Below are 27,426 nucleotides of genomic sequence, written 5' to 3' on the forward strand. Positions count from 1 at the left end.
GTCTATAGGCCCCCAAATAATAATTTTGAGGTGGGGTGGGCTATAAACAAGCAAATAATTGACGCGTGCAAAAATGGAATTGCGATAATTATGGGGGATTTTAATCTGCATATTGATTGGTTGACTCAAGTCGGACGCGGTGGGCTTGAGGAAGAGTTCTTGAAATGCTGTTGGGATAGTTTCCTTGAACAGTATGTAACGGAACCTACAAGGGAGCGAGTTATCTTAGAGCTGGTACTGTGTAACGAGGCAGGGATCTTCTTGTGAGGGATCCTCTTGGGACGAGAGATCACAATATGGTTGAATTTCTGATGCAGATGGAGGGTGAGAAAGTAGGGTCCCAAACCAGTGTCCTCTGCTTGAGAGGGGAGTATGATGAGATGAGGGCGGAATTGGCTAGATAGGGTAGAGGTAGAGAGATTCTTTCCGCTGAGAAAGGAAACCAGAACTAGAGGGCACAGCCTCAAAATAAGGGGGGGGGTGCAGTTTAGAACAGAGTTGAGGAAGAACTTCTTCACTCAAAGGGTGATGAATCTCTGGAATTCTCTGCCCATTGAAGTGGTGGAGGCTACCTTGTTGAATATATTTAAGTCACGGGTAGATAGACTTCTGATAGACAAGGAAATTAAGGGTTATGGGAAGAAGGCAGGAAAGTGGAACTGATCTACCTCAGATCAGCCATGATCTTATTGAATGGCGGTGCAGGCTCAAAGGGCTAGATGGCCTACTCCTGCTCCTATTTCTTATGTTCTTAATTGTGGAGTCCATATGTTATAGAGGTGCACATGTTGCATATTGTTCAAGAGAAACCAAATTCTTCCCAGCAATTACCCCAGAACAAACTAAATTACAGGATCAGAAAGGTGAAGTGAGGTGAGAGTGACTGCCCTTGACATCAAGGCAACAGTTGACCAAGTGACATCAAACAGCACTAGTAAAGCTGGAGTCACATAATCACAGAATTACAGAATCACGGAATACTACAGCGCAGAAGAGGGCCTTTGGCCCATCGAGTCTGCACTGAAGCATGAAATGCCCTGACCACCACCACACACACACATACACCCCTTCTCTCTCTCTCTCTCTCTATCTCTCCCCCCCCCACCAATCCCACTTTCCAACACTTGGCCCATTGCCGTGAATATTATGGCATGCCAGGTACTCATCCACATACTTTTTAAAGGATGTGAGGCATCCCTCCTAGGCAGTGCATTCCAGACTGTCACACCCTCTGAGTACATAAGAACATAAGAAATAGGAGCAGGAGTAGGCCATCTAGCCCTTCGAGCCTGCCCCGCCATTCAGTAAGATCATGGCTGATCTGTCGTGGCTCAGTTCCACTTTCCCACTCTCTCCCCATAACCCTTAATCCCCTCGCTTATCAAAAACCCATCAACCCGCGTCTTAAAAATATTTAGTGAGGCAGCCTCCACCACTTCAACGGGCAGAGAATTCCAGAGATTCACCACCCTTTGAGTGAAGAAGTTCCTCTTCAACTCCGTTCTAAACCGCCCCCCCTTTATCTTGAGGCTGTGCCCCCTAGTCCTACTGTCCTTTCTGAGCGGGAAGAGTCTCTCCACCTCTATCCTATCCATCCCATTCATCATCTTATATGTCTCAATGAGATCTCCCCTCATTCTTCTAAACTCTAACGAGTACAAGCCTAGTTTATTCAGCCTCTCCTCATAGCTCAACCCCCTCAACTCCGGCATCAGCCTAGTAAACCTCCTCTGCACTCCCTCCAAGGCCAAAATATCCTTGCGTAAGTGCGGCAACCAAAACTGCACACAGTACTCCAGCTGTGGCCTCACCGGTGCCCTGTACAGCTGCAGCAAGACCTCCCTACTTTTATCTTCAATCCCTCTCGCTATGAAGGCCAGCATCCCATTAGCCTTCCTGACCACCTGCTGCACCTGCAAGCTGGGTTTCTGCGACTCATGCGCAAGGACCCCGAGGTCCCTCTGCACCGTCGCCTGCTGCAGTTTTTCGCCACGTAAGTAATAGTCCTTCCTACCATTATTAGGTTGCTCCTCAGTCTTTTCTGCTCCAACAAAAACAACCCAAGACTATATAACCTCTCTTCATAACTTAAATGTTCCGTTCCAGGCAGAGGCCTGGTAAATCTCCTCTGTACCCCCTCCAGTGCATTTACGTCCTTCCTATAATGTGGCAACCAGAACTGTACATAGTACTCCAGCTGTGGCCTCACCAAAGTTCTATACAACTCCATCATGACCTCTCTGCTTTTGTAGTCTGTATCCCGAATGATGAAGGCGAGTGTATGATATGCTTTTTCATCACCCTATTTATCTGCCTTTCTGCCTTCTGAGATCTATGGACAAACGCAAAGGTCCCTTTGTTCTTTGGAACTTCCCAGTGTCAAGTTCATAGTATAATTCCTTGTCAAATTACTCCTTCCAAAGTGCATCAACTCACACTTCTCAGGATTAATTTCCATCTGCCACTTATTTGCTCATTTGACCATCTCGTCTACATCTTCCTGTAACCCAAGGCACTCAACCTCACTGTTAATCACCCAGCCAATCTTTGTGTCATTGGCAAACTTACTGAGCCTACCTCCCACATAGTCATCTAGTCATTTATATAAATGATGAACAATAGGGGGCCCAGCACAGATCCCTGTGGTACACCACTGATCACTGGCCTCCAGTCACCAAAACAGCCATCTGTCACCACCCTCTGTCTCTTACCGCTAAGGCAGTTACGAATCCACCTGGTCAGATCACCCTGTATCCCATGTGCATTAGCCTTCTTAATAAGTCTCCCATGTGGGACTTCGTCAAAAGCTGTGTTGCAATCCATGTAAACTACATCAACTGCACTACCCTCATCCACATATTTGTTAGACATGACCTCCCTCTGACAAGACCATGCTGACTATCCTTGATCAATCCTTGCATCTCCAAATGGAGATAGATTCTCTCCTTCAGAATCTTCTCCAGTAGTTTCCCAACCACAGGAGTGAGAGTCAGTGATCTATAGTTCCCTGGCTTGTCTCTACGACTGTTCTTAAATAGTGGGACCACATTAGCTGTTCTCCAACCTTCTGGTACCCCCCAGTAGCCACGGAGGAATTAAAAATTTGGGTCTGAGCCCCTGCAAATTCCTCGCTTGCCTCCCACAACAATCTTGCACACAATTCATCCAGACCTGGAGATTTGTCCATTTTTAAGCCTGCCAGTATCTCCAATACCTTGTCACTCCCTATGATAATCTTCTCTAGAGCCTCACAGTCTCTTTCTCCCCAAGTTCCATAACTACCTCATTTTCATGGGTGAAGACAGATGTGAAATATTCATTTAATATCCTACCAATGTCCTCTGTCTCCACCCACAGGTTTCTCCATTGGTCCCTAATGGCCCTACTCTTTCCCTGGTTATTGTCTTCCCATTGATATGCTAATAGAGAGTATCTTAGGATTTTCCCTACTTTTACCAACCAGAGCTTTCTCACATCACCTCTTTGCTCTCCTAATTGATTTATGAAATTCCATCCTGCACTTTCTGTGTTCCACTAATGCCTCTGCAGACTTACTCCCCCATACTTGTTAAAAATCTCTGTTTTCCTTCTCATTGTATCCTGAATGTCTTTGGTCATCTATGGTTCTCTAGGTTTGTTACACCTCCCTATTACCCTAAGGAACGTGCTGGGCCTGTACCCTCCCCATTTCATCTTTGAACACTCCCCACTGCTCTTCTGTAGATTTCCCCACAAGTAATTTGTCCCAGCGCTGCCCAATTTTGTTAAAATCTACTCTCCCCCAATCCAAAAGCTTTTTCTGCAACTTGTTAATTTCTTTGTCCATAACAAATTTGAATTGAACCATGTGGTCATTATCACCAAAATGCTCTCCCACCAACACATCAACCTTTCTGGCTTCATTTCCCAGAATTAGGTCCAGCACAGCTCCTTCCCTTGTTGGATCCTCTACATATTGACCTAAGAAGTTTTCCAGTACACATTTTAAGAACTCTACTTCATCTAAGCTCTTAATATGATGGCTATCCCAATTATTGTTGGAAAAGTTGAAATCACCTAAAGTAATTACCTTCTTATTATTTTTACATCCCTTTGTGAATTGTGCACATATTTGCTCTTCAATTTCCCGCTGACTGTCTGGGGGCGGGGGGGGGGTCTTTAATAAACACTTGGCAATGTATCTGTCCCTTCTTTATTACTAAGTTCCACCCACAAAGCTTCATTTGATGCCCCCTCCAAGATATCATCTCTCCTTACTGCAGCAACTGCCTCCTTAATAATGCAATGTCTCCTCCTCTTTTAACCCTCCCTCTGTCTCCCCTGAAGATTCTATATCCAAGGACATTGAGCTGCCAATCCTGCCTCTCACTCAACTACGTCTCTGTGATAGCTATTGTATCATAATTACATGTGTCAATTCTCACCCTTAACTTATTCCGTTTTACCTTTAATACTCCTGGCATTGAAGTAGAAGCCCTCCAGCCTTGTCTTACTCCCTTGAAACTTACTACCACTGTATTCCTTCTGACCTGATTGCTTTTCTATGTTATACTGTGTCCCTATTCTAACAGTCTGGGTCTCCTCGCCCTGCCAAACTAGTTTAACTTCTTCCCAACAGCACTAGCAAACCCACCAGCAAGGATGTTCATCCCGCTCTGGTTCATATGTAGTCTGTCCTGCTTGTACAGATCCCACCTTCCCCAAAAATGATCCCAATGGTCCAGGATCTGAAACCCTCCTTCCTATACCAACTCTTAAGCCATGCATTCATCTGTGCTATTCTCCTATTTCTGTACTCACTAGCTCGTGGCACTGGGAATAATAAAACATAGAACATAGAACACTACAGCACAAACAGGCCCTTCGGCCCACAAGTTGCGCCGATCATATCCATACCTACCAGGCCATAGAACTATCTGTAACTCCTAATCCCATTAAATCCCATGTACTCATCCAGAAGTCTTTTAAAAGACTCCAGCGAGTTCGCCTCTACCACCACCGATGGCAGCCAATTCCACTCACTCACCATCCTCTGAGTGAAAAACTTACCCCTAACATCTCCTCTGTACTTGCTCCCCAGCACCTTAAACCTTGTCCTCTCGTAACGACCCTTTCAGCCCTGGGAAATAGCCTCTGAGAATCACCCTATCTGTTCCTCTCAACGTTTTATAATCGTCTATCAGGTCGCCTCTCAACCTTCGTCTCTCCAGGGAGAAGAGACCTAGCTCCCTCAACCTATCTTCATAAGGCATGCCTCCCAATCCAGGCAACATCCTTGTAAATCGCCTTTGCATCCTTTCAGTAGCTTCTACATCCTTTCTGTAGTGAGGCGACCAGAATTGTGCACAGTACTCCAAGTGGGGTCTGACAAGGGTCTTATAAAGTTGCAGCATTACCTCCCGACTCCTAAACTCAATTCCTCGATTAATGAAGGCCAGTACACCATACGCCTTCTTGACCACATCCTCCTCCTGCGTGGCTGATTTAAGAGTCCTATGGACCTGGACCCCAAGATCCTTCTGCTCCTCAACACTGCTAAGACTCCTACCCTTGATATTGTACTCCTTCATCCCATTGATCCTGCCAAAATGGACCACTACACATTTATCCGCATTGAAGTCCATCTGCCACTTCTCCGCCCAGTTTTGCATCCTATCTATGTCACGCTGCAACTTCTGACATCCCTCCAGACTATCCACAACACCACCAACCTTCGTGTATCGTCGGCAAACTTACTAACCCATCACTCCACTTCCTCATCCAGGTCATTTATGAAAATGACAAACAGCAAAGGTCCTAGAACAGATCCCTGGGGCACTCCACTGGTGACCGACCTCCATGCAGAAAAAGACCCATCCACAACCACTCTCTGCCTTCTGCAGGCAAGCCAGTTCTGGATCCACAAGGCCAAAGCCCCTTGGATCCCATGCCCTCTCACCTTCTCAAGAAGTCTTGCATGGGGGACCTTATCAAACATCTTGCTGAAATGATAATCCAGAGATTACAACCCGAAATGTCTTGCTCCTTAGTCTATTGCCTAACTCTCTGATACCTTGGTGCAAGATCTCATCCCTCTTTCTACCTATGTCATTGGTGCCAACATGTACCATGACCTCTGTCTTATCACCCTCCCCTTTTAGGATGACCTGCAACTATTCAGTGACAGTCAATTAGAATCAGGGGGAAAATTCTCTGCTGTTTGAAATCATACCTATCACAAGGGAAGATGGTTGTGGTTGTTGGAGGGCAATCATCCCAGCTCCAGGACATAATTGCAGAAGTTCCACAGGGTAGAGTCCTCGGCTCAACCAGCTTCAGTTGCTTCATCAGCGACCTTCCCTCCATCAGAAGTCATAAGTGAGTATGTTCACTGATGATTACGTGATATTTAGCACTAATTTGTAACTCCTCTGATACTGAAACAGTCCATGTCCAAACGCAAAAAGACCTGGGCAATAATTAGGCTTGGACTGACAAATGGCAAGCAGCAGTCACGCTAACAAGAGAGGATCCAACCATCACCCTTTGACATTCAATGGCATTACCATTGCTGAATCCCTCACTATCAACATTCTGAGGTTACAATTAACCAGAAACTAAACTGGATTAGCCATATAAATATTGTGGCTGCAAGAGCAGGTCAGAATCTAAGAATCCTGTGGTGAGTAACTCACCTTTTCACTCCCCAAAGCTTCTCCACCATTTACAAGGCAAAAGTCAGGATTGTAATAGAATACTCTCCACTTGCCTGGATGAATGCAGCCCCAACAAAATTCAAGAAGCTTGACAGCATCCAGGACAAAGTGCTTATCTGAATGGCACCCTTCCACAAACATTCACTCCCTTCACCACCAATGCACAGTAGCAGCAATATGGACCATCTATGAGATGCTTTGTAGAAATTCATCAGTGTTCCTTAGGCAGTGCCTTCCAAACCCACAACTGCTACCATCTCGAAGGACAAGTGCAGCAGACACATGGGGACACCACCATCTGGGGGTTCCTTTCCAAACCACTTACCATCTTGTCTTGAAAATATATTGCCATTCCTTCTCTGTCGCTGTGTCAAATTCCTAGAACTGTGTCTGTGTGACTGCTTTAACCAGCGTGCTGGTGTGTATATGTGGTGGTGCAGGCAATTATTGGGCATGGATTGTCAGAAGTAACAGGTACATACTGCTACTAGCTGGCAATAAAAATAGTGACAAATATTTACCATGTTATCCATAATTAACAGAAGGACGTAGTCAATGATTAGCCATAATGCATTGCAAACAAACTTTATATTCTCTTAAATGAGCTGATTTGAAGCTTTTCCAATAAACCTCTTTTTGTTTCAGCATGGTTTTGGCACCCACACATGGATTCTACAGCGGCTGCCAGGTAGTCAATATCCACAGAGGAACCAATATGTAGGGGAGTTTGTGATGGGAGCCCGGCAAGGGCAAGGAAAATTCTTCTATGCCAATGGAGCTGTGTACTCTGGAGAATGGGTGGCTAATAAGAAGCATGGTTGGGTAATTTATTTTAAATCTGTAATCTCTCTCAAAGCAGCAAAACCCTCTGATAAAAGGTCTCAGACCTGAAACCTATAACTTTGTTTCTCTCTCCACTGCCTGACCAGGTGAGTATTTCCAGCATTATTTACTTCAGATTTAACATTATTTACAATAAAAACAGAAAATGCTGGAAAAGCTCAGCAGGTTTGGCAGCATCTGTGAAGCGAGAAACAAGAATTAACATTTCATGTCTGTGTGACTTCTTCATATGGACTCAAAATGTTAACTCCTATCTCTCTGTCTCCACAGATGCTGCCAGACTTGCTGAGTTTTTCTATTATTTTCTGTTTTTATTTCAGATTTCCAGCATCTGCGGTATTTTGCTTTAATTAAAGATTATTTTGCTTTTTTATTGATCTTGCAAATAAAGATGTATTCCCATTTTAATGGTATTATTTTAGGGAAATTACTTTGGGTGGGAAGCCTATTAGCTATTTAAAAAAAATTAGATGGCCTTTGAAGAGATCTAGGAAATGAAATGCTTTTTTCAGTGAAGAATGGGATAATGCCTTTTTTGTTCTGAGGGTAGAAAGCAGGAAGAACATTGTGGGAAAGTGTGAAATATTTGATTATCAGTTTGATCGTTATGGACAAAAATAAGCTTTCTCTGCTCTTCAATCAAAAAGGAATTTCACCAAGAATTCCTTGAAATATCAGCCTTCATGATGTCCTCAAATCCCTGGAGTGGTACATGAACCCACAATTTTCTAACTTACAGGAGAGTGTGCTAAATGCAAATCAAGCAGATGCAATTAAGAATGCAGGAAGGCATGCCAGGAGCAGCACCTAAAAATGAAGTGTCATCAGCCTAGTGAAGCTACAACACAAGACTAGCATTAAACAGCAGAAGCAACGTATGCTAGACAGAACAATCCCACAACCAACAGATCAGATCAAAGCTTTGCGGTCCTGCCGCATCCAGTTAAACATCTGTTGAACAATATGGAAAATTGTCTAACTATGTTCTCCAAGATTATGAGGGACATGGACAAAGTGGATGGTCAGTAGCTTTTTCCCAGGATGTAGGAGTCAGTTAGTCGGGGGCTTAGGTTTAAGGTGCAAGGGGCAAGGTTTAAAGAAGATGAATGAGGCAAGCTTTTTACACAGACGGTGTGGGTTCCTAGAACTCGCTGCTGGGGAAGGTAGACATGATTGTGACTTTTAAGGGGCGTCTTGACAAATACATGAATAGGATGGGAACAGAGGGATATAGAACCATAGAAGAACCATAGAACATTTACAGCACAGAAATAGGCCTTTTGGCCTTTCTTGACTGTGCCGAACCATTTTTCTGCTAGTCCCACTGACCTGCACCTGGACCATATCCCTTCACACCCCTCTCATCCATGTACCTGTCCAAGTTGTTCTTAAATGTTAAAAGTGAGCGCGCTTTCACCACTTCATCTGGCAGCCCATTCCACACTCCCACCACACTTTGTGTGAAGACCCCCCCCCGCCAATATTCCCTTTAAACTTTCTCCCTTCACCCTTAACCCATGTCCTCTAGTTTTTTTTCTCCCCTAGCCTCAGTGGAAAAAACCTGCTTGCATTCACTCTATCTATACCCAACCTAATTTTATACACCTCTGTCAAATCCCCCCTCATTCTTCTATGCTCCAGGGAATAAATTCGTAAGCTATTCAGCCTTTCATGATCCCCTGGAAGGGACTTTAGCTCAGTCGGGCAGTGTGGTCAGTGCAGGCTTGGAGGGCCGAAGAGCTTGTTCCTGTGCTGTAATTTTCTTTGTTCTTTTGTTCTGTGTCCTGTCCACAAAAAACAGATGTCATGGATGGAGTGCAGTTCCAAAAACATTTGAGAAGCTTAACACCATCCAAAACAAAGCAGCACACTTACTTGGCACCCCAATGACCAACCTAAACATACCCTCCCCCAACACTACTGATGCACAGTGACAGTAGTATGTACCATATACAAGATGCACTGCAGCAACTCACCAAAGCTCCTTTGACAGCACTTTCCAAATGTGTAACCACTGCTACCTGGAAAGGTAAGGGCAGCAGACACATGTGAACACTATCACCTACAAGTTCCCATGCACCATCATGATTTGGAAATATGTCATTGTTCCTTCACTGTCTCTGCATAAAATCTTGGAATTCATTTCCTAACAGCATTGTGAGTGTACCTACACCACATGGAATGCAGCCAATTAAGAAGGTGACTGACTACTACTGATTCAAGAGCAACTGGGGATGTGCAACATCCTACATTCCATAAACGAATTTTAGAAAGCTCAATTTAAATAAAGTATTCTGTATCTAGATAACAATTCCCTGTCTCAAAAATTATACAAATCATACGGTATAAAATTGATACATGAATTGCTATCTTTCTTGTATGTGTTAAAAAAGACAATAATTCTGGTAAAATGCATCATGGTTTCTCCTGATTGTTGTTCTTAAAGGCAATTTATGGATAGTTTACCAATACACTATTTTCAGACTGTTTAAGTCTGGTTAATTAAATCAGGTCTTCTACCTTTCGTCTGTTAGGGAGTATTCACATTTAAGAATGGTCGTACTTTTGAAGGAGAGTTTTTTGAAGATCGTATGGTAGAATTTCCTACCTTTTCAATTGACGGAATGAACACACCGGACCTCAGTTCTATACGTACCCAATCACCACTTGAAACTGGTAAGAAGTTTTGCAGAGAGATTAATCTACAATTCATGAAAAGGATTAGTTTTAAATCCACTGTATAAGCATTAGCTGTATTCTTTCCCCACCATGCTGTTGACGAGTACTTCAGAAATGAAACTCTGGGCGTTCATTTTGTTGCAAACTTGTGCCATTATAAAGGCAGATCTATGGCATGTGTCATTATTACTAAATTACATGAATCACTTTTGCCATTATGTGCTTTGATTCTACCAGTTTACCAACTTGATGCTGTGAAACCAGCGAAGGAAGTTGCTGGTGTGGGAGAACATGTTCTTAGGGTCAGAGTGGGGAATTTTTCAGTATCAGAGTTGCTGAATCTGGCAGCAGCTGGGATGAGGGTTTGGCAGGGAGCTTGGGGTCGGGTGTGTCAGGATGCAAAGTGTTTTGGGGCAGTAGCAGCAGAGATTTTTTTGAACAAGCAGCAGAAGTAGAGAAAGAAACTGAAGAAAATTTACATGCAGGTTGAAAAATGTTGGAAGACTCGTCACTAAGGAGAAATCAATCCATGACAGCTAAATATAATCAACCTGATTTTATCTCATTCAGAAACTACCTACCTGCACAGGAGTAGCTTCAGGAGATTGAAATGTAAGTGTAATTATAAAGGTAACTTACATCTTCAAGTGATGCCTCTAGCGTGAAACACAGGTATTAATGGAAACAGTAGTAATGCGATCATATTGTAAGCATGGGAAGTCCCTGTAATATTTAAAACATTTTAATATATGTACATAGTTACATAGCATCAACAAACAGTTTAAAAATCTGAAAGGAATAAAAGTTGAGTATTATTTTCTATGATAGATAACATCAAAACAAGTGGTCCAAAGGGTGCCATTAAATCAGTTCTGGAGCGTAACGTGGAACTTGATATTACTTCACTTTTGAACATGATCCCAGAGAAAGACAGACAAAATGAGCTTACACAGGTAAATGAAAACTCAAGAAGGTTACAGAATGCAGAACTTAAGCAACTATTAGACTGAAAAAAACTTTTATTAATTTTTGCTTCCATAGGAACTTAGGAACAGGACAATGCCATTCAGCCTGCCGGGCCTGTTCCACCATTTAATTAGATCATGTCTGATCATCTACTTCAATGCCATTTTCCTACATTATCTCCATGATGTCATTAGTCTCCAAAAATCTAATGGTTTCATTCTTGAACAAGCTCAATAATTGAGCATTCACAATCCTCTGGGGTAGTAAATTCCAATGATTAATCACGCTTTGAGTGAAGAAGTTCTTCCTCATCTCATCCTTAAATGGCCTACCCTTCCCCTAGTTTTAGACTCAGCAACAAAGGGAAACATCTGCAATCATCCTGTCATGCTGTATCAGAATTTGGTAAGTTTCAACGAGGTCACTCGTCATTCTTCAAAACTCTAAGGAATACAGACTTAATCTCCTCAATCTCTCTTCATAAGACAATCCTGTCAATGCAGGGATTAACCTGGTGTACTCTGTTGCATTCCCTCAATACAAGTACACCCCCGCTTAGATTTGGAGGCCAAAACTGTACACAATACTTCAGATAAGGCTTCACCAAGACTCTATACAACTGCACCTAGATATTTTTGCTCCTGAACTCAAATCCATTTATGATGGAGGCCAACATACTATTTGGTTTCCTAATTGATTGCTGCACCTTCACGCTAACTTCTAGTGACTCATGAACAAAGACACTCAGATTCCTTTGGACATCCACACTTCCCAACCTCTCTCCACTTAAGAAATATTTTGTTTTTTCCTACCAAAGTGAATGACTTCACACTTATTCACATTATATTTCCATCTGCTGCATTCTAGCCCAGTCACTTAGCCTGTTGAAATCTTCTTGAAGCCTCTTGCATCCTCCTCACAACTTATGCTCCCTCCAAGTTTGGAGTCATTAGCAAATTTGGAAATATTACAGTTGGTCCCTCATCCAAATTATTTAGATGGATTATGAATAGTTATGGACCTAACACTGATCCTCCCCCTAGTAACAGCCTGGCATCCTGAGAATGACTAGATTACTCCTATTTTCTGCAATGTGTCTGTTAACCAATTTATTTATTCAGCAAATGCAAAGTCCTTAAGCCAAGCAGCTTCTTCTGGTCCTGCTGTGTTAAGTGCAGATAGGCCTCCATTCAGTCTGTGGGTTGGACGCTCTTCTATGATGTGGTGCATAGTTTGCTCTCTTCCACAGGCACATCTTGCACTAGTGTCTCTTCTGTGGAAAGAGGCAGGGCACCAAGCAGGGGCGCAGCTGGTCCAGAACCTGTTGATGGTGGACCACTCTTTCCGACGAAGGTTGAAACCAGGCAGCTGTTGGGTTGGGTTTGAGACCAGGTACATGTTTTTGTGGCCAATGATTCCCATTCATTTAACCAATTTTAATTTATTTTATTAACCAATTCTTAATCCAAATTAGTATATTTTCCCCAAATCCCATGTGCTTTATTATTATTTATTAACCTTCTTTGTGTCCGACCTTATCGAAAGCCTTCTGAAAATCCAAATCCACATCTGCTGGTTCTCCTTTATCAATGCAACAAGAAATACCCTCAAAAAACCCCAACAAATTTGTCAAACATTATTTCCCTTTCAAAACTCCATCTTGATCTGTCCAATTTTATCATTATTTTCTAAATGTGCAGTTATCACATCCTTTGTTTTTCCCTACTATTTTAAACTAACATGTTTCGTGTTCACCGTTCTTCCTCTCCCTCCCATCTTAAGTTGGTAGCGTTACATTTGCTACTTGCCAAACTCCAAGAAAGTTTCCAGAATTTTGAAAGATAACCACGATGCATCCACTATCCCTCTAGCCATCTCCTACAACACTCTGGGAAGAAGCTCATCTGGTTCAGGGGACTTATGAACCTTCAATCCTGTTAACTTTTCAAGTACTCTTTACTTAAACTAATTTATTTCAGTTCTTCAGTTTCACAAGTCCCTTGATTACTTAGTTACTAATGTCTGGGAGATTTTTGTATCTTCTATGAAAATAGATGCAAAGTAACTGTTCAGTTTCTCTGCCATTTCTTTGTCCCCACCAGTATTGGGCCCACATTTGTCCTGTCTGGCCTTTTCCTCTTCACATACCTAAAGAAGCTTTTACCGCCTGCCTTTATGTCTCTTGTTCATTTGCATTCATATTCTCTTTTCAGTTTCTTAATCTGTATCTTGGAGCTCCTTTGCTGTGTTCCAAATCCTTAGGCTTACCACTTTCTCTGGCAACCTTATATGCAACTTGCTTTGATCTAATGCAATCTTCAGCCTGTTTTGTTAACCATGATTACTATACCTTTCACTTTCACTGTTTATCCCTTAGAGGAATACATATCTGTTGTAGATCTTGTAGTATTTCTTTAAATACTAGCCATTGCCTATCTGCCATCAAATCTTTTTAGTATATTTTCTCAAAGCTTTAAAGCCAACATGCCCTCATACCTTCATAATTTCCTTCTTTTCAGATCAAAGATGCTATTTTCAGAGTGCTCTCTCAATTTTCAAATTTCCATTTTCAATTTTCAAACATAATGCAAAATTCTATCATGATTACTATTTCCCAAAGTCTCCTTTACTATGAGGTTCTCATTACTTAGCATTAAGTCGAAAATAGCCTGATCCTAGTTGCAGAAACCCAACTCATTCACACTCCAGGAATTCATCCTCTACAGCATTAGTGTTAATTTGGTTAACCCAGTCCATGTGTGATTTGAAGTTGCCCATTATTATGGTATTACCCACATTATATGTAACTCTAATTTCCTTTCTAATGTAGTCAACATTAGCAGTACAGTTTGGTGGTCTCTCAACAACTCCCACCAATGTTTGCTGTTCATTGTTGATTCTGAACTCTATACAAACTGATTCTACAACTTTATCCAAGTTCCTGTTTTACTGATTACTGATCTTGTCCATTAATAAGAGTGTTACCCTTTATTTTTTGCCTATTCCTCCTAAATGTAGTTTGTCCTTAGATATTCAGTTCCCAATCTTGGTCACCCTGCAGCCACATCTCTGTAATGGCAATTAAATCATACCCATTTATCTCATTATGTGCATTCAAATCAACCTTTTTGCAAATGTTAAATGCATTCAGATAGAGCACCTTTAATTCTGCTTTGTTAACATTATTCTCTGTACTGATCCTATTTGATACTTGCTTTGCCTTCTACTTTTGCTTTCCATTTTCCTACCTTTTACCAGTTTTATTTCCCTCGGATCTGAACGCCCTCTCAGGTTCCCATTCCACTGCGAATCTAGTTTAAACCCTCCACAACAGCACTAATGAGTTACCCTACGAGGGACATTAGCCCCAGTTCTGCTAAGATGCAGCCCATCCATCTTATACAGATCCCGCTTGCCCCAGAGCCAGTCCAGTGCCCTTGCCACACTACCGGAAGGATGTGGAGCCTTTAGAGAGGGTACATAAAAGATACAAAGGAATGTTGCCTGGTATGGAGGGCATTAGCTATGAGGAGAGGTTGGAGAACTTGATTTGTTCTTACTGGAATGACGGAGGTTGAGGGGCGACTTGATAGAAGTCTACAAGATTATGAGAGGCATTGACAGAGAGGATAATCAGAAGCGTTTTCCCAGAGTGGAAGGGTCAGTTAATGGGGGGGCATAGGTTTAATGTGCGAGCAGTAAGGTTTAAAGAAGATGTACGAGGCAAGTTAATTACATAGATGGGGACCTGGAACTCACTGTCAGGGAAGGTAGTGGAAGCAGATACAATAGTGACTTTTAAGGGGTACTTAAGGATTTTAAGGGGCACTTTAAGAGTTTTAGTTCAGATGGACAGCATGATCAGCGCAAGCTTGGAGGGCTGAATGGCCTGTATAATTGCACTATAATTTCCTTTGTTCTTTGTAAATCTGTTACCCTCTCTCCTATAGCAGTTCTCAGGGCATGTGTTCAATGACACAATTCTCCTATTTCTATGCACATCAGATTGTGGGACTTAAAATAATCCTGAGATTACTACTTTAGAGATCCTTTACCACCTCTCTCAATGTGCTATCCACATAGCTTTCAGCCTTGTGCATATGCCACAGTGACTCCAGCCGCTGCTCAAGCTCTGAAAAACAAAGCTCAAGTTTCTGCAGCTGGTGACACTTCCTGCATATGTGGTAGTGTAGGTCATTAGCAGCATCCAAAACTTCCCACATACTACAGGACATGCAAGGTGAACTGCTCAGCTGTATCATAACTTTACTTCACTGATGTTAGTTTTATTTTATTTTGATTTACACAAATTAATTGTACTTGGCTTTAACTTAATAAACCTAACAGCTATTGATAAACCTTACTAGTAATGATAAATCTGACTAATACTTAACATATTTACAAGGTGCAATAAACCTTACTTAAAATAACTCTTTCCCATGTTCGCCAAGTTCCCGAATAAATTCACTACTCATTCAATATATAGGCATAGTTCCTTGACCTCGACCCTTACTGACCAGTTCTAGTGGATATGGTGAATATTCACAGGGTGGCACAGTGGTTAGAACTGCTGCCTCACAGCTCCATTGACCCAGGTTTGATTCCTGGCTTGGGTCACGGTCTGTACGGAGTTTACACATTCTCCCCATGTCTGTGTGGGTTTCCTCCGAATGCTGCGGTTTCCTTCCACAGTCCAAAGATGTGCAGGTTAGGTTGATTGGCCGTGCTAAATTCTCATAGTGTCCCGGGATGTGTAGGTTAGTGGGATAAATCTGTGGGAATTGGGCCTGGGGTGGGATTGTTGTCAGTGCAAACTCGATGGGCCTAGTGGCTTCCCTCTGTGCTGTAGAGTTTTTATGATTCATTTTTATGATTCTTATTTGCAAATGCATGCTTTCTTAATACTTCAAGGCCTAGCTTACCCATCTGCAACCTGACTCGAACAAAACGTACAAGGCACCTTCACAGAAGGTCCTTTATTTTGGCAACATGCCAGCAGAGTACACTCAGTGCCCATTACTTTCTGCAGCATCTACAAAACATATGATTTCTCCAGCTCTGGCATTTTATGAAAAACCTAATTTCACCATATTTCTTGGATCTGGCCAACATGAACTGGGTCCTTCATGGTAATTAAATCCCCTTTGGCGGCACGATCATCTCATGTGCCACAGGCCACCAGTCTCCCACTGCAACCCTTTTGTTGTATTCCGGTCTACTTCAAATGTCTGCAGCCTATCTGCCCTGATTTTCTCTTCTTTCATAACCTCATGACCAACTTTTCTTTATTTATTAGTGTCACAAGCAGGCTCACATTAACACTGCAATGAAGTTACTGTGAAAATCCCCTTCTCACCACACTCCACTTTCCCACTCTTTTGGACTCACTACCTCTCATCTGCTCTGTTTTGAATTGTTTGCAGACCCGTATCTGCTGCTGAGTTACAGCTCAATGCATCTCACTCCAGCCTCGCGACTGTGTCTGCTCTGTTGTCCCCACATTCGCGACTGGCAGTTTGCATTTCAAATATTAGTTTTATTACTACCATTGGGCAATTCATATAATCATAGAATCCCTGCAGTGCAGAAGAGGCAATTTGGCCCATCAAATCTGCACTGACTCTCTGACAGAGTATCTGAGAATGGGCCAACCCCATAACCCCACATGTTTCCCATGGTTAATCCATCTAACCTATACATCTTGGGACACTAAGGGGCAATTTAACATGACCAGTCCACTAACCTACACATCTTTGGAGTCTCGGAGGAAACTGGAGCACCCGGAGGAAACCCACACAGACATAAGGAGAATGTATAAACTCCACACAGACAGTGACCCAAGGCTTGAATTGAACCCGGGTCCCTGGAGCTGTGAGGCAGCAGTGCTGACCGTTGTGCCACCTTGCCGCCAGTATTTAAATTGTGTGTCAGATTGGAATCATAGCAATTTATTAGGTAATTGGGTGTTCATACAGAGCACTTCCTGTGATCCTTAAAATACTGCAAATGCAGATCAACATATAAATTGTTATCTTGGATGTTTCATAATCAATCACAGCATTAGAGTTGTTTGGTATCTATATAAGTAAACAGATCTAAATTGCCTTATGTACCTGCTTGACCTGTGCTAATCATATGACAGTTAATTAAATCTTATTCATTCAGTTATCAAGGAATGATTCCTGTGTTCCTTGCCCATCTCCTACTGTATAGCCAATTATATCATTCTTTTGTTCTTCCTTGCCTCAGTCTGCACTTGCTCCTAACCGCAATGCTACTCCTTCTTCTCATCTTTGAGGATTTCAATTTGTATGCATTTAATACACTTGTTTTATAAGAATTCAGTGTTATGTGACTTTAAATTTTGATTTTTTTGTGCAGTTACAGTATGCTACTCTCCGATATCTGACAGAATTGAAGAAAATATATAGTTTCTACAGTAGCTTGGGACATCAGCAAACACTGGATAATACTTTCTTACTGAGCAAGCTCCAGTTTTGGCGTTTCCTGAAAGACTGTAAATTTCACCACTATGGCCTGAGTCTGGCTAACATGGACACGATCCTTCAAGGTAATTAAATCTCTTTTGGAAGACAAAACGACATCCTGTAACTCAGTATTTCTGCATGACAATAATGATGTAATGTAGCCAAAAAATAATTTTCTATTGAGTCAATTACTCTTTAAGAAAGATTGTACTGCTTGATAGACTTGAATGAAAAGATACAGTCATGCTTAAAATGATGCGGGGGCTTTATAGAATAAATAAGGAAAAACTGTTTCCTCTGTTAGGAGGGTTGATAGTCAGAGGACACAGAAAGAGACAATGGGTGAGTAGAATCACTTTTACATGCGAGTTGTTATGATCTAGTATAGTAAGTAGTCTCACAACACCAGGTTAAAGTCCAACAGGTTTATTTGTTAGCACAAGCTTTTGGAGCACCACTCCTTCATCAGATGAGTGCAAGATTTGTTTCACAAACAGGGCACATATAGAGACAAATGCAATTACAAGATAATGGTTGGAATCCGAGTCTTAACAGGTAATCAAGTCTTTACAGGTGCAGACAATGTGAGCGGAGAACTAGAAGGATGGTGGGAGCAGATTCTGTAACTTTTGAAAGGAAATTGAAAATTTAGAGGAAAAGAAAATTTTAAGTTTTAACTTTATTTAATAGTGTTACATTAACATTACATTAACACTGTAACGCTTACGTTAACACTGCAATGAAGTTACTATGAAAAATCCCCTAGTCGCCACACTCCACTCCAGGTACACTGAGGGAGGATTTAGCATGCCAGTGCATCTGACCAGCATGTCTTTTGGACTGTGGGAGGAAATGGGAGCCCTTGGAGGAAACCCACACAGACATGGGGAGAACATGCAGACTCCACACAGACAGTTACCCAAGCTGAGACTCGAACCCAGATCCTTGCACTGTGAGGTAGCAGTGCTAACCACACGGGTTCTGAGCAAAATGTGTGGAGTGAAATACTAATTGGGTAGCCCTTTAAAAATATTGAATGACCTCCTGCTGTGTTGTATGATTCTAAAACTACTAAGTTTGAAGTATTACATAGTGGAAGTAACTCATTATGCTCTCATTATGCTGAGAGGTTGCTCACTAGATAACTTTGCATAAAAGCACTGTGAAATGGATAAGAAACAGATTGACTGGCAGGAAGTGACAAGTTTCTGTAATGAGATGTATGCCTGATGAGAGTTCAATGAAAGGTCATGAGCTGAAATATTAGCCTGAAATTTACTTTTGCCATGCAGGTGTGAGACAGTCATGGTGCAGCGTGAAATGGTGCATGATGATGTTGGGAGGGCTTCCTGATTATCATTGCTTCATCTTGTGATATTTGAGTTGACAGGCACTCATAAACATCAAAAGTGTGCCCGCCGGTAATTAGAGGGTCAATTAAGATCGTCATTAGAAGCCCAATCGTTCCTGATTTTGAGAATCCTGTACGCTATTACGCTTGGCGCATGGGCCATTCGGACAGGCGGGATTCATGTTTTTCATTCTAGATCCAGGGATACAAGTCTCAAAAGAAATGGAGATGTGAGGAGTTAGAAGTATTAAACTGAGTTATGAGTGTGTGGAATATATCCATTTTTGGAATCATTTTGTTCATTTGGATAACTTGAGGAGGTTAAAATCTTTGCAGAGACATCCTACAGGCAGGCACCTTTATTATTCAAGCCTGTGTAACCATACTGTAAAATATCGATAATCTGTTGAAATAAGAAATATAGGGCAAAAAGGGAGAGAAGGCCAGTTGCCCATAACGGTTTGCCTTCTAACTTTTTCTGATAACTATTGATGTATCCCAGTCAGAAATATCCAAAGTTTGTGATTTAAAATGCAATTTTTGAAAGTTCGCAGTGCAGGCTGATTGTCTCAGAGAAGTTTGCACTTCTGGATAATTGCCATGAAAACCTTACCTGGGAACCTCCAAAGGATATTCCAACTTGATTTTGGGGTACCCCACAATATGCTGTCCTGGAACTTGGATGTTAGGGGCCCATGTTTCTTGTTTTGACCTTTCATCAGGCCCTGATGAAAAATTACTGCCTGAAATGTTAACTTTAGGTAGAATCTTACCAAAAAAATTGGCAAAATGTAAAGGTCTGACTGAAAACCAATGTATTTTTCTACCAGAGAAACAGGCCGGTTTAAACTCAAGATCTTCTGGCACTTTGTCAAAAAAGAATAGGGGGCATATTCGGGATGGGGCCAATAAAGCCTGGCTTCACTGAGATCGGGACACTGTTTAAGGAGCACCTCAATCAGAGGAAAAAATAACCCCCTCTACTCTACCGTGGAGGCCTCAGGGGATCTCCTCCCACCCCCTCTCCCATCAAACCCTCATCTCTGCCCCCGCTCAGAGTCAGCATCTCTCCCCTTTTTCTTCCCCCACAACCTTCCACTCCCCCAGCCGCCAAAATAACCATCAAATAAGACTCTCACTAGGATCTGTCCCAGGCACTGCCCCAGCACAGGTTGGCACTGCCTTGCCATGTCCCTCCCTCTCGGGGCTATACTTACCTTCACACCCCGGAAGAGGTCCATGACTGGTTCACATCTGGATGAACCGGTTGTAAACTCAGCCAACGTAATGTTACGTCAGCAAGGTTTGAAAATACACCTGGGAGAATATATAGTGGGGTGGGGGAGGGGAGGATCTTTAATTATATTTAAATTTATTAAAATAGTTTGAAATCAGGTGGCGGAAGTCACGATGGCACCATTGAAATTTGTGATTTCCAGGCTTTGTTGGATTTTGAGTGGCAACTGCCAATCTCGTAGATAGAGAGCGCTGACGTAAGATTGCCCCCTTTGCTTCTCTTTTCACAAATTCTACAGTTGAATGTTTCTTGCATTTTGTGTTTTTGTTTCAGATTTCCAGCATCCATAAGAGTTTGCTTTTAGATTAGTGAGAAATGTCAATGCTGGTAAATGGGAGATATTACCAATTTTAACATTTAGTGATGTCTTGCACACCAAGCTCAGTGTAGCGTGGTAAAAGTGCCAGTATATCTTCCAGTACAGCATAACAATGATTTGCTTGAAACCCCAACTTCAGAGGAGCACTCCCTTCGTACCAGTATGAAGTTTCCTTTTTTACCTTACCAGACCTCTCTGAATGAGATTTCCATTTTAACGGCAAATTGTGGACAGTTTTGAGCAATGGATCTGTGATCAGCAGGATCTGTTGTGATGGCCATGGGAATCACCAATGGATCTCCCCATGGGCTTTGTAGAAAATTAGCTGCCTTATTGAATGAGCAGGCGCTCGCCCAATGGAAAGCGGTCAGCATGGATTAAAACCTGTTACTCTACCTGGACCATTATTGTAGGTCCTGAGGTGAAGACTGTCTGACAGTAAGCCACACGTATGGCCCTTTCCTTTGGTGTACTAAAAAAGGTGTTGGTGATGGGAAACTTGGCATTTGGCCGAATTACTACATTGGTGACGAGGAGAATTTTTTTCTCCATCTTTCCCTCTGGACAGCCTCTGTAAGTCAAGAAATTTCTGGTAAGAAAAAGCCATATCTCTTCAACATGGCTGGGAGAACTCCTGGGGAATCTGTCATTGAGTCCTTGGCCTGATTGTAGAAAATAGCTGAATGTTACACCTTTTAATACAATGTTGTGAGACAGATTGGTATGTGGCATAAATGACCTAACCATCCAAAAGAAAATATTGGCAGAACCCAATTTGGACTTTAAAAAAACTGTTGAAATAGCCTTGTTCCTTGAGAGTGCAGAAAAAAGAGCTCAGGAAGTACAAGGGACACCAAGCAGCAATGTCCTCCGATTAGGAGGAGGGTCCTCAATGGAGAGTGCTTGTGTAAATCAGGTGTTAAAGGGTCCCCTTTAACATAGGAATCCTAATGTCACCACCAGACAGTCTAGAAAGGCAGTGATGGCCCTAAGAGTTTTAGAGAACATAATTCAGAAAGGTGCAGCTCCCAGGTGATGGATTATTGCAAACACTGTCGAAGGACACAGCCAAAGCCAAGTTTCAAGAGTGTGTGGGAAAAATAAAAGGAACCAAGGCCTATGTTGACCGTAACATTACACCTAGGTATTTCAGAGCCGGACCAGTCCTTAATCTGTGCTGGAGAAGGCAGAAACTGAACTAGGGTGCCTTGAAAGCTTGGATATAATAAGACCTGTGCAATTTCTAGAATGGGCCACATCTGTAGTCCCTGTCTTAAGCCCGACAAATCAGTTTGTCTTTGTGGGTCTCCAAACTTGATAAGTACCCCATGCCCTGAATGGAAGATTTGTATGCAAGACATTCCCCAGGTTGGATATGAGCCACACCTATCTTCAGCTTGATTTGGACAAGTCCTCCCAGAAATATGTGATAAGCAAATCTCATAAGGGATACTACAAGTACACCTGTTTGCACTTTAGGATCTCATCAGCGTGTGTCATCTTCCAAGAGTTATGGAGAATGTCGGAGCTTTTCAGAGACCTAAGTATTATGCTAGCTTTTTTGTGTTAGATTTCTCTTTCCTCAGCAAATACAAATAACTCACAGAGACAGTAAATTCTGGTTGAAGATTAACTTTATTTTGCCCAGGCCTGGTCCACGTATATGGGAAAGGATTTTAAAAGAACTCAAATTACTCTAACTAAATTATCAAGATGTTCTCTAATTACATTTCTTCAGAAATCATCTGCCCGCCTACTCTGTCCATTTTAATAGGATGGACCAATCATATTAATGTAGATTATTTACTGTGGCCAATTATGTCCTACTGTCTGACAGCATGAGAATTCATTGGTTCATAAAATCGGGAAGTTACGTCTACTGTCTCTTAGCAACCACTGTGTAAATCCGGAAAGCCTATCTCCACTGTCCCCTGGCAATCTTGGCTACATAAGTCAGTGGAGTTCAAGAGTTCTTTTTCTCATTGTCTTATCAGGGAAAATTGTTTTTTTATGCTGCCTGGGAAGCTTACACTGTCTGTAACCTCTACTGATAAAAACTGTGCTCTGTGACTGTATTGTTCTTAAAGAATATTGTTCGTCTTAGCTTTATCCCATTATGCTTGGGGCAATCTGCTGTTGGCCATAGTGTACTCTTTTATTACAGGAAACATTAAAAAATACATGTTTAAGTCCTCTAAAAACGGGTAGGCACTTTGTGTTTTTTCTGTATTATTTTTATTTTCTAAATTAGTCTATCCCAAATTTATTAGTCTTTTAGTACTAGGTTATCCCAAATCCCTCCAACAGAGAACATCCTTCAAGGATTACCCAAGGTAGCAGTATACTTAGATGATGTCTTGGCCACAGGAGTTTCAGAATAGGAAACATGTGGCCAACCTAGAAGAAGTCTTCCAGAGCTTTTCCAGAGTGGGAGTTCATTTGAAGAGGGAGAAATGCAATTTCCAAGAGGCCAAAGTAATCTATTTAGGCTACCGAGTAGAGGGCAAAGGATTATATCCAATACAAGGTAAAGTAAAGGCTACCAAGAAGCATCGCAGAGTTAATACCCTTCTTGGGATTAGTCAATTATTATGGAAAATTTATCCTGAGTTTGGCTTCAAGGTTTGCCCCTTCCATGCCCGACTATGAAAATACTAGGGATGGTCCTGGAAAGCTCCATAGGCAAAGGCTTTTTCTAGAGTTAAACATCAGTTGTTGTCATCTTAAAGAACTTATGTTAACTTGTGATGCTTCCGTGTACGGAGTTGGTGCGGTTCTATCACATCGCTGGAAAGGCAAGACAGAAAAGCCCATCCACGTATATGTCCAGGACCCTTTCAGATGCGGAGCGAAAGTATTCTAAATTGAGAATGAAAGTTTGGTGGTCATATTTGATGTGAAATAGCTCCAATATGGCTATGGTTGACCGTTTTATTATCGTGACCGACCATGAACTCTTATTGGGCCTCTTCAAAGAGGACAAGGCCATCCCCCTTGCCTCTGCTCAAATACAAAGCTGGGCCTTTTTATTGATGAACTATTAATATCTTCAGGAACACCACCCTGGAACCTAGATGGCTAATGCTGATGCACTGAATTACTTCCCATTGCCCTCAAGTCTGGCTCCTTTAACAGCATTGAAAGAATTTGCGATGACTTTAAACTTTTTGGAGACCTAGCCAGTATCAGCAGGGCAGATTAAATAAAGCCTGGACCCAAAAAAAATCCAAACTTATCCAAAATAAGGCATGTGATCCTATATGTTTGATTCCAAGGACGATCCTCTAAAGAAGTGAAATCCTACCTCACTAAAATAGCTGAACTTAATGTTGAGGACAGGATCATGTTTAATATGTTTAAGGCAGAGGTAGCTAGATACTTCATAGGCAAGGGAATCGAAGGTTATCGGGGTAGATGCAAATGTGGAACTTAACACAAACAGATATGTCTTGACATGGATTAAAAAGCTGGTTAGAAGATGGAAAACATAGAGTTGACATCAATGGGTCTTTCTCTGATTGGCAGTCAGTGACTATTGGGGTTCCACAGGGATCTCTAGCCCAACAGTTCACATTATATGTTAATGATTTAGAAGGGGGAACTGAATGTATTATCTCCAAATTTGCAGATAATACAAAGTTGGGTGGGAGGGTGAGCTGTGGTGAGGATGCGGAGATGCTTCAGTCTAATTTGGACAGGCTCAGTGTGTGGGCATCTGCATGGCAGATGTGGTATAATGCGGATAAATGTGAGGTTATCCACTATGGTAGCAATAATAGGAAGATAGATTATTACTTGATTGGGGGTAAATTGAGAGAGCCGAATACTCAATGAGATCTTGGAGTCCTTGTACATCAGTTGCTGACAGTAAGTGCGCAGGTAGTAAAGAAGGCAAATGGTATGTTGGCCTTCGTAGCAAGAGGATTTGAGTATAGGGATAGGAATGTTTTCCTGCAATTGTATAAGGCGTTGTTGAGGCCATACCTGGAGTATTGTGTGCAGTTTTGATTTATTATTTGATTTGATTTATTATTGTCACATGTATTGGTATGCAATGAAAAGTATTACTTTTTGTTCACTATACAGACAAAGCATACTGTTCATAGCAGAGGAAAGGAGAGAGTGCAGAATGTAACATTACAGTCATAACTAGGGTGTAGAGAAAGGTCAACTTAATGTGAGGTAGGTTCATTCAAAAGTCTGATGGCAGCAGGGAAGAAGCTGTTCTTGAGTCGGCTGGTATGTGTCTCAGACTTTCGTATCTTTTTCCTGATGGAAGATGATGGAAGACCGGGGTTCGTGGGGCCCTTAATTACGCTGGCTGCTTTTCAGAGGTGGCGGGAAGTGTAGACAATGTCAGTGGTTGGGAGACTGGTTTGAGTGATGGACTGAGCTTCGTTCATGACTCTTTGTAATCTCTTGTGGTCTTGGATAGAGTAAGGAACCATACCAAGCTGATATCTGTCCTTATCTGAGGAAGGATGTCCTTGCTATAGAGGGAGTACAGTGAAGGTTTACTAGGTTGATTCCTGGGTTGGCAAGTCTGTCATATGAGGATTATATTGGGATTAGATGGGATTATAGTCACTGGAGTTTAGAAGAGTGAGAGGGGATTTCATAGAAATTTATAAAATTCTAACAGGAATGTACAGGCTAGGTTCAGAAAGAGCATTCCCAGTGTTGGGAGAGTCCAGAACTAGGGGTCATAGTTTGAGGATAAGGGGTAAACATTTCAGAACTGAGGTGAGGAGAAATTTCTTCACCCAGAGGGTGGTGAATGTGTGGAATTCACTACCACAGAATGTAGTTGACACCAAAACATCTGATTTCAAGGAGAAATTTGACGTAGCCCTTGGGGCTGAAGGAATCAAGGGATATGAGTCGAAGGGAGGATTCAGGATATTGAATTCGAGGATCAGTCATGATCAAGATGAATGGTGGAGCAGGCTTGAAGGGCCGAATGGCCTACTCCTGCTTCTAGTTTCTATGTTTCTTTGATATTATGTTATTGTATGGCAGAGCAGACTTGAGGGGCTGAATGGTTGACTTCTGATCCTATTTTGTATGTTTACATGAAAAAAAGTTAAAATGTAAACATCCATTAGTATATCAGCACCTTTCATACCTACGACCACTATCATCTTGAAGGACAAGGGAGCAGCAGATAAATGGGAACACCACCAACTTGAGGTACCCCTGAAAGCCACTCACCATCCTGACTTGGAAATATATCGCCATTCTTTCACTGTCACTGATCCAGGAAAATCCTGGAACTCCCTTCCGAACATCACTGTGGATGCTGCTTGTTACTACTTTCTCAAGGGCGATTAGGGATGGGCAATGAAAACCTTTCTTTATTAGTCATAAGTAAGGCTTACATTAACACTGCAATGAAGTTACTGTGAAATTCCCCTTGTCAGCCCAGTCCGGCACCTGTTCGGGTCAATGCACCAAACCAGAATGTCTTTCAGACTGTGGAAGGAAACCTACGCACTGGGAAGAACATGCAAACTCCATACAGACAGTCAACCAAGTGGGAATTGAACCCAGGTCCCTGGCGCTGTAGGCAGCAGTGCTAACCACTGTGCCACCGTGCCGCCCAATTCTGGCCTTGCCAGCGAAGCTCATATTCCTTGAATGAATAAAAGAAATGTGGACTATCAGATCTGGAAATTACTAATTGATAAAGGATATTCCCTATTCTAATCTTTCATTTCACTCTTTGTGAATCAAGATTGCTATATCCATAAATTTTGAATTCACTAACTGTGCAGTGTGACAAATTCAAAATAACTTGAACTTGAGCATTTACTCTTCAGAAAAAGCTAAATATTAAGTCGCAAGTTTTCTGACTTTTGCAGGAAAATTCACTTCAGTGGAAGAAACTCACTCTCCATTTGATACGTTGCTGCTGGGGAAATTCCTGAGCAATGTCATTATTCTGGCATACCACATTCATCACAAGGAGCTCGAGTAAGAGACTAGTATTTAGCTGCTGCCTCATATGAGAAAAGTGCTGTAAATTACCCATCCATTTTCTTTCCATCCATTTTAAATTGGCTATTAATGTACAAATTAATTATATGTTAGAGTACATTTTCAAGGTCTGTAAAGGCAAATATGGAGGTGGGGTCCAAAAAATGAGAGAGAAATGCCATCAGGACCATCCCAATATCCGACAGAATTCTGCAGGAGGCAGGGTGACAGTGGTACTGGTTACCTAACTGGCCTCGGCAGATAGCTGACTAAGCTCCCGGAGGATTTAATTAAGGACATTGTCCTGACCAGGCTTGGACCTTCCAGCCAGTGCATGGGGTTCTTGTCCAAACCAGGAAGCCATTCACGAAAGATTGACGGCTTCTCAGCTGCAGACTGTATAGCTGTTGGAGCTGAAGGTGCCATTCAGTGGGATTGGCACTGCAGTGATAAACAGGCATAACCACAGCAAGACTGTTAATGGGAACGCTTTTCCTCTGTGTGTGATGTCCCCTAACCCTTTTGGACCTTGTTACATTCTCCATTTTATGGCCAGGACCAGCATGGAGTTGTCTTCTCACCTCCCTGAACAATTTGGCATCATCCACCTCTGACTGTGGGGCTGCCAGTCTTTCACTGTGCCTGCCTGCAGCTTTCTGTAAAATCCCCTCAGAAACCAATCGCTGACATTCTGGGTTCTCAACCTACATTTCATCTCCATGAAGAAATTGGGACCCAGGAAAGAAAATTCCACAATTAATGTTGATCATGCATTTTGGTTTTGAATCACAGTATTTGAGGATCGCATGACA

The 27,426-nt window shown here is 42.1% G+C and overlaps 1 protein-coding gene across 4 annotated transcripts in view; it reads left to right on the forward strand.

Annotated features, from left to right (window-relative positions):
• rsph10b (radial spoke head 10 homolog B) overlaps positions 1–27,426 on the forward strand; it is an 80,848-nt gene that overhangs the window by 24,543 nt on the left and 28,879 nt on the right. For all 4 annotated transcript variants that reach the window (XM_080206814.1, XM_080206815.1, XM_080206817.1 and 1 more), the window contains 5 exons: positions 7,341–7,517; positions 10,073–10,214; positions 11,046–11,170; positions 17,565–17,754; positions 26,500–26,611. In XM_080206814.1, the coding sequence (XP_080062940.1) occupies positions 7,341–7,517; positions 10,073–10,214; positions 11,046–11,170; positions 17,565–17,754; positions 26,500–26,611 (746 nt within the window). The remainder of the gene's footprint in view (positions 1–7,340; positions 7,518–10,072; positions 10,215–11,045; positions 11,171–17,564; positions 17,755–26,499; positions 26,612–27,426) is intronic.

This window comes from Carcharhinus amblyrhynchos, chromosome 18 (genome assembly GCF_965287045.1).
Source record: "Carcharhinus amblyrhynchos chromosome 18, sCarAmb.v2.hapA, whole genome shotgun sequence".
Taxonomy (NCBI): domain Eukaryota; kingdom Metazoa; phylum Chordata; class Chondrichthyes; order Carcharhiniformes; family Carcharhinidae; genus Carcharhinus; species Carcharhinus amblyrhynchos.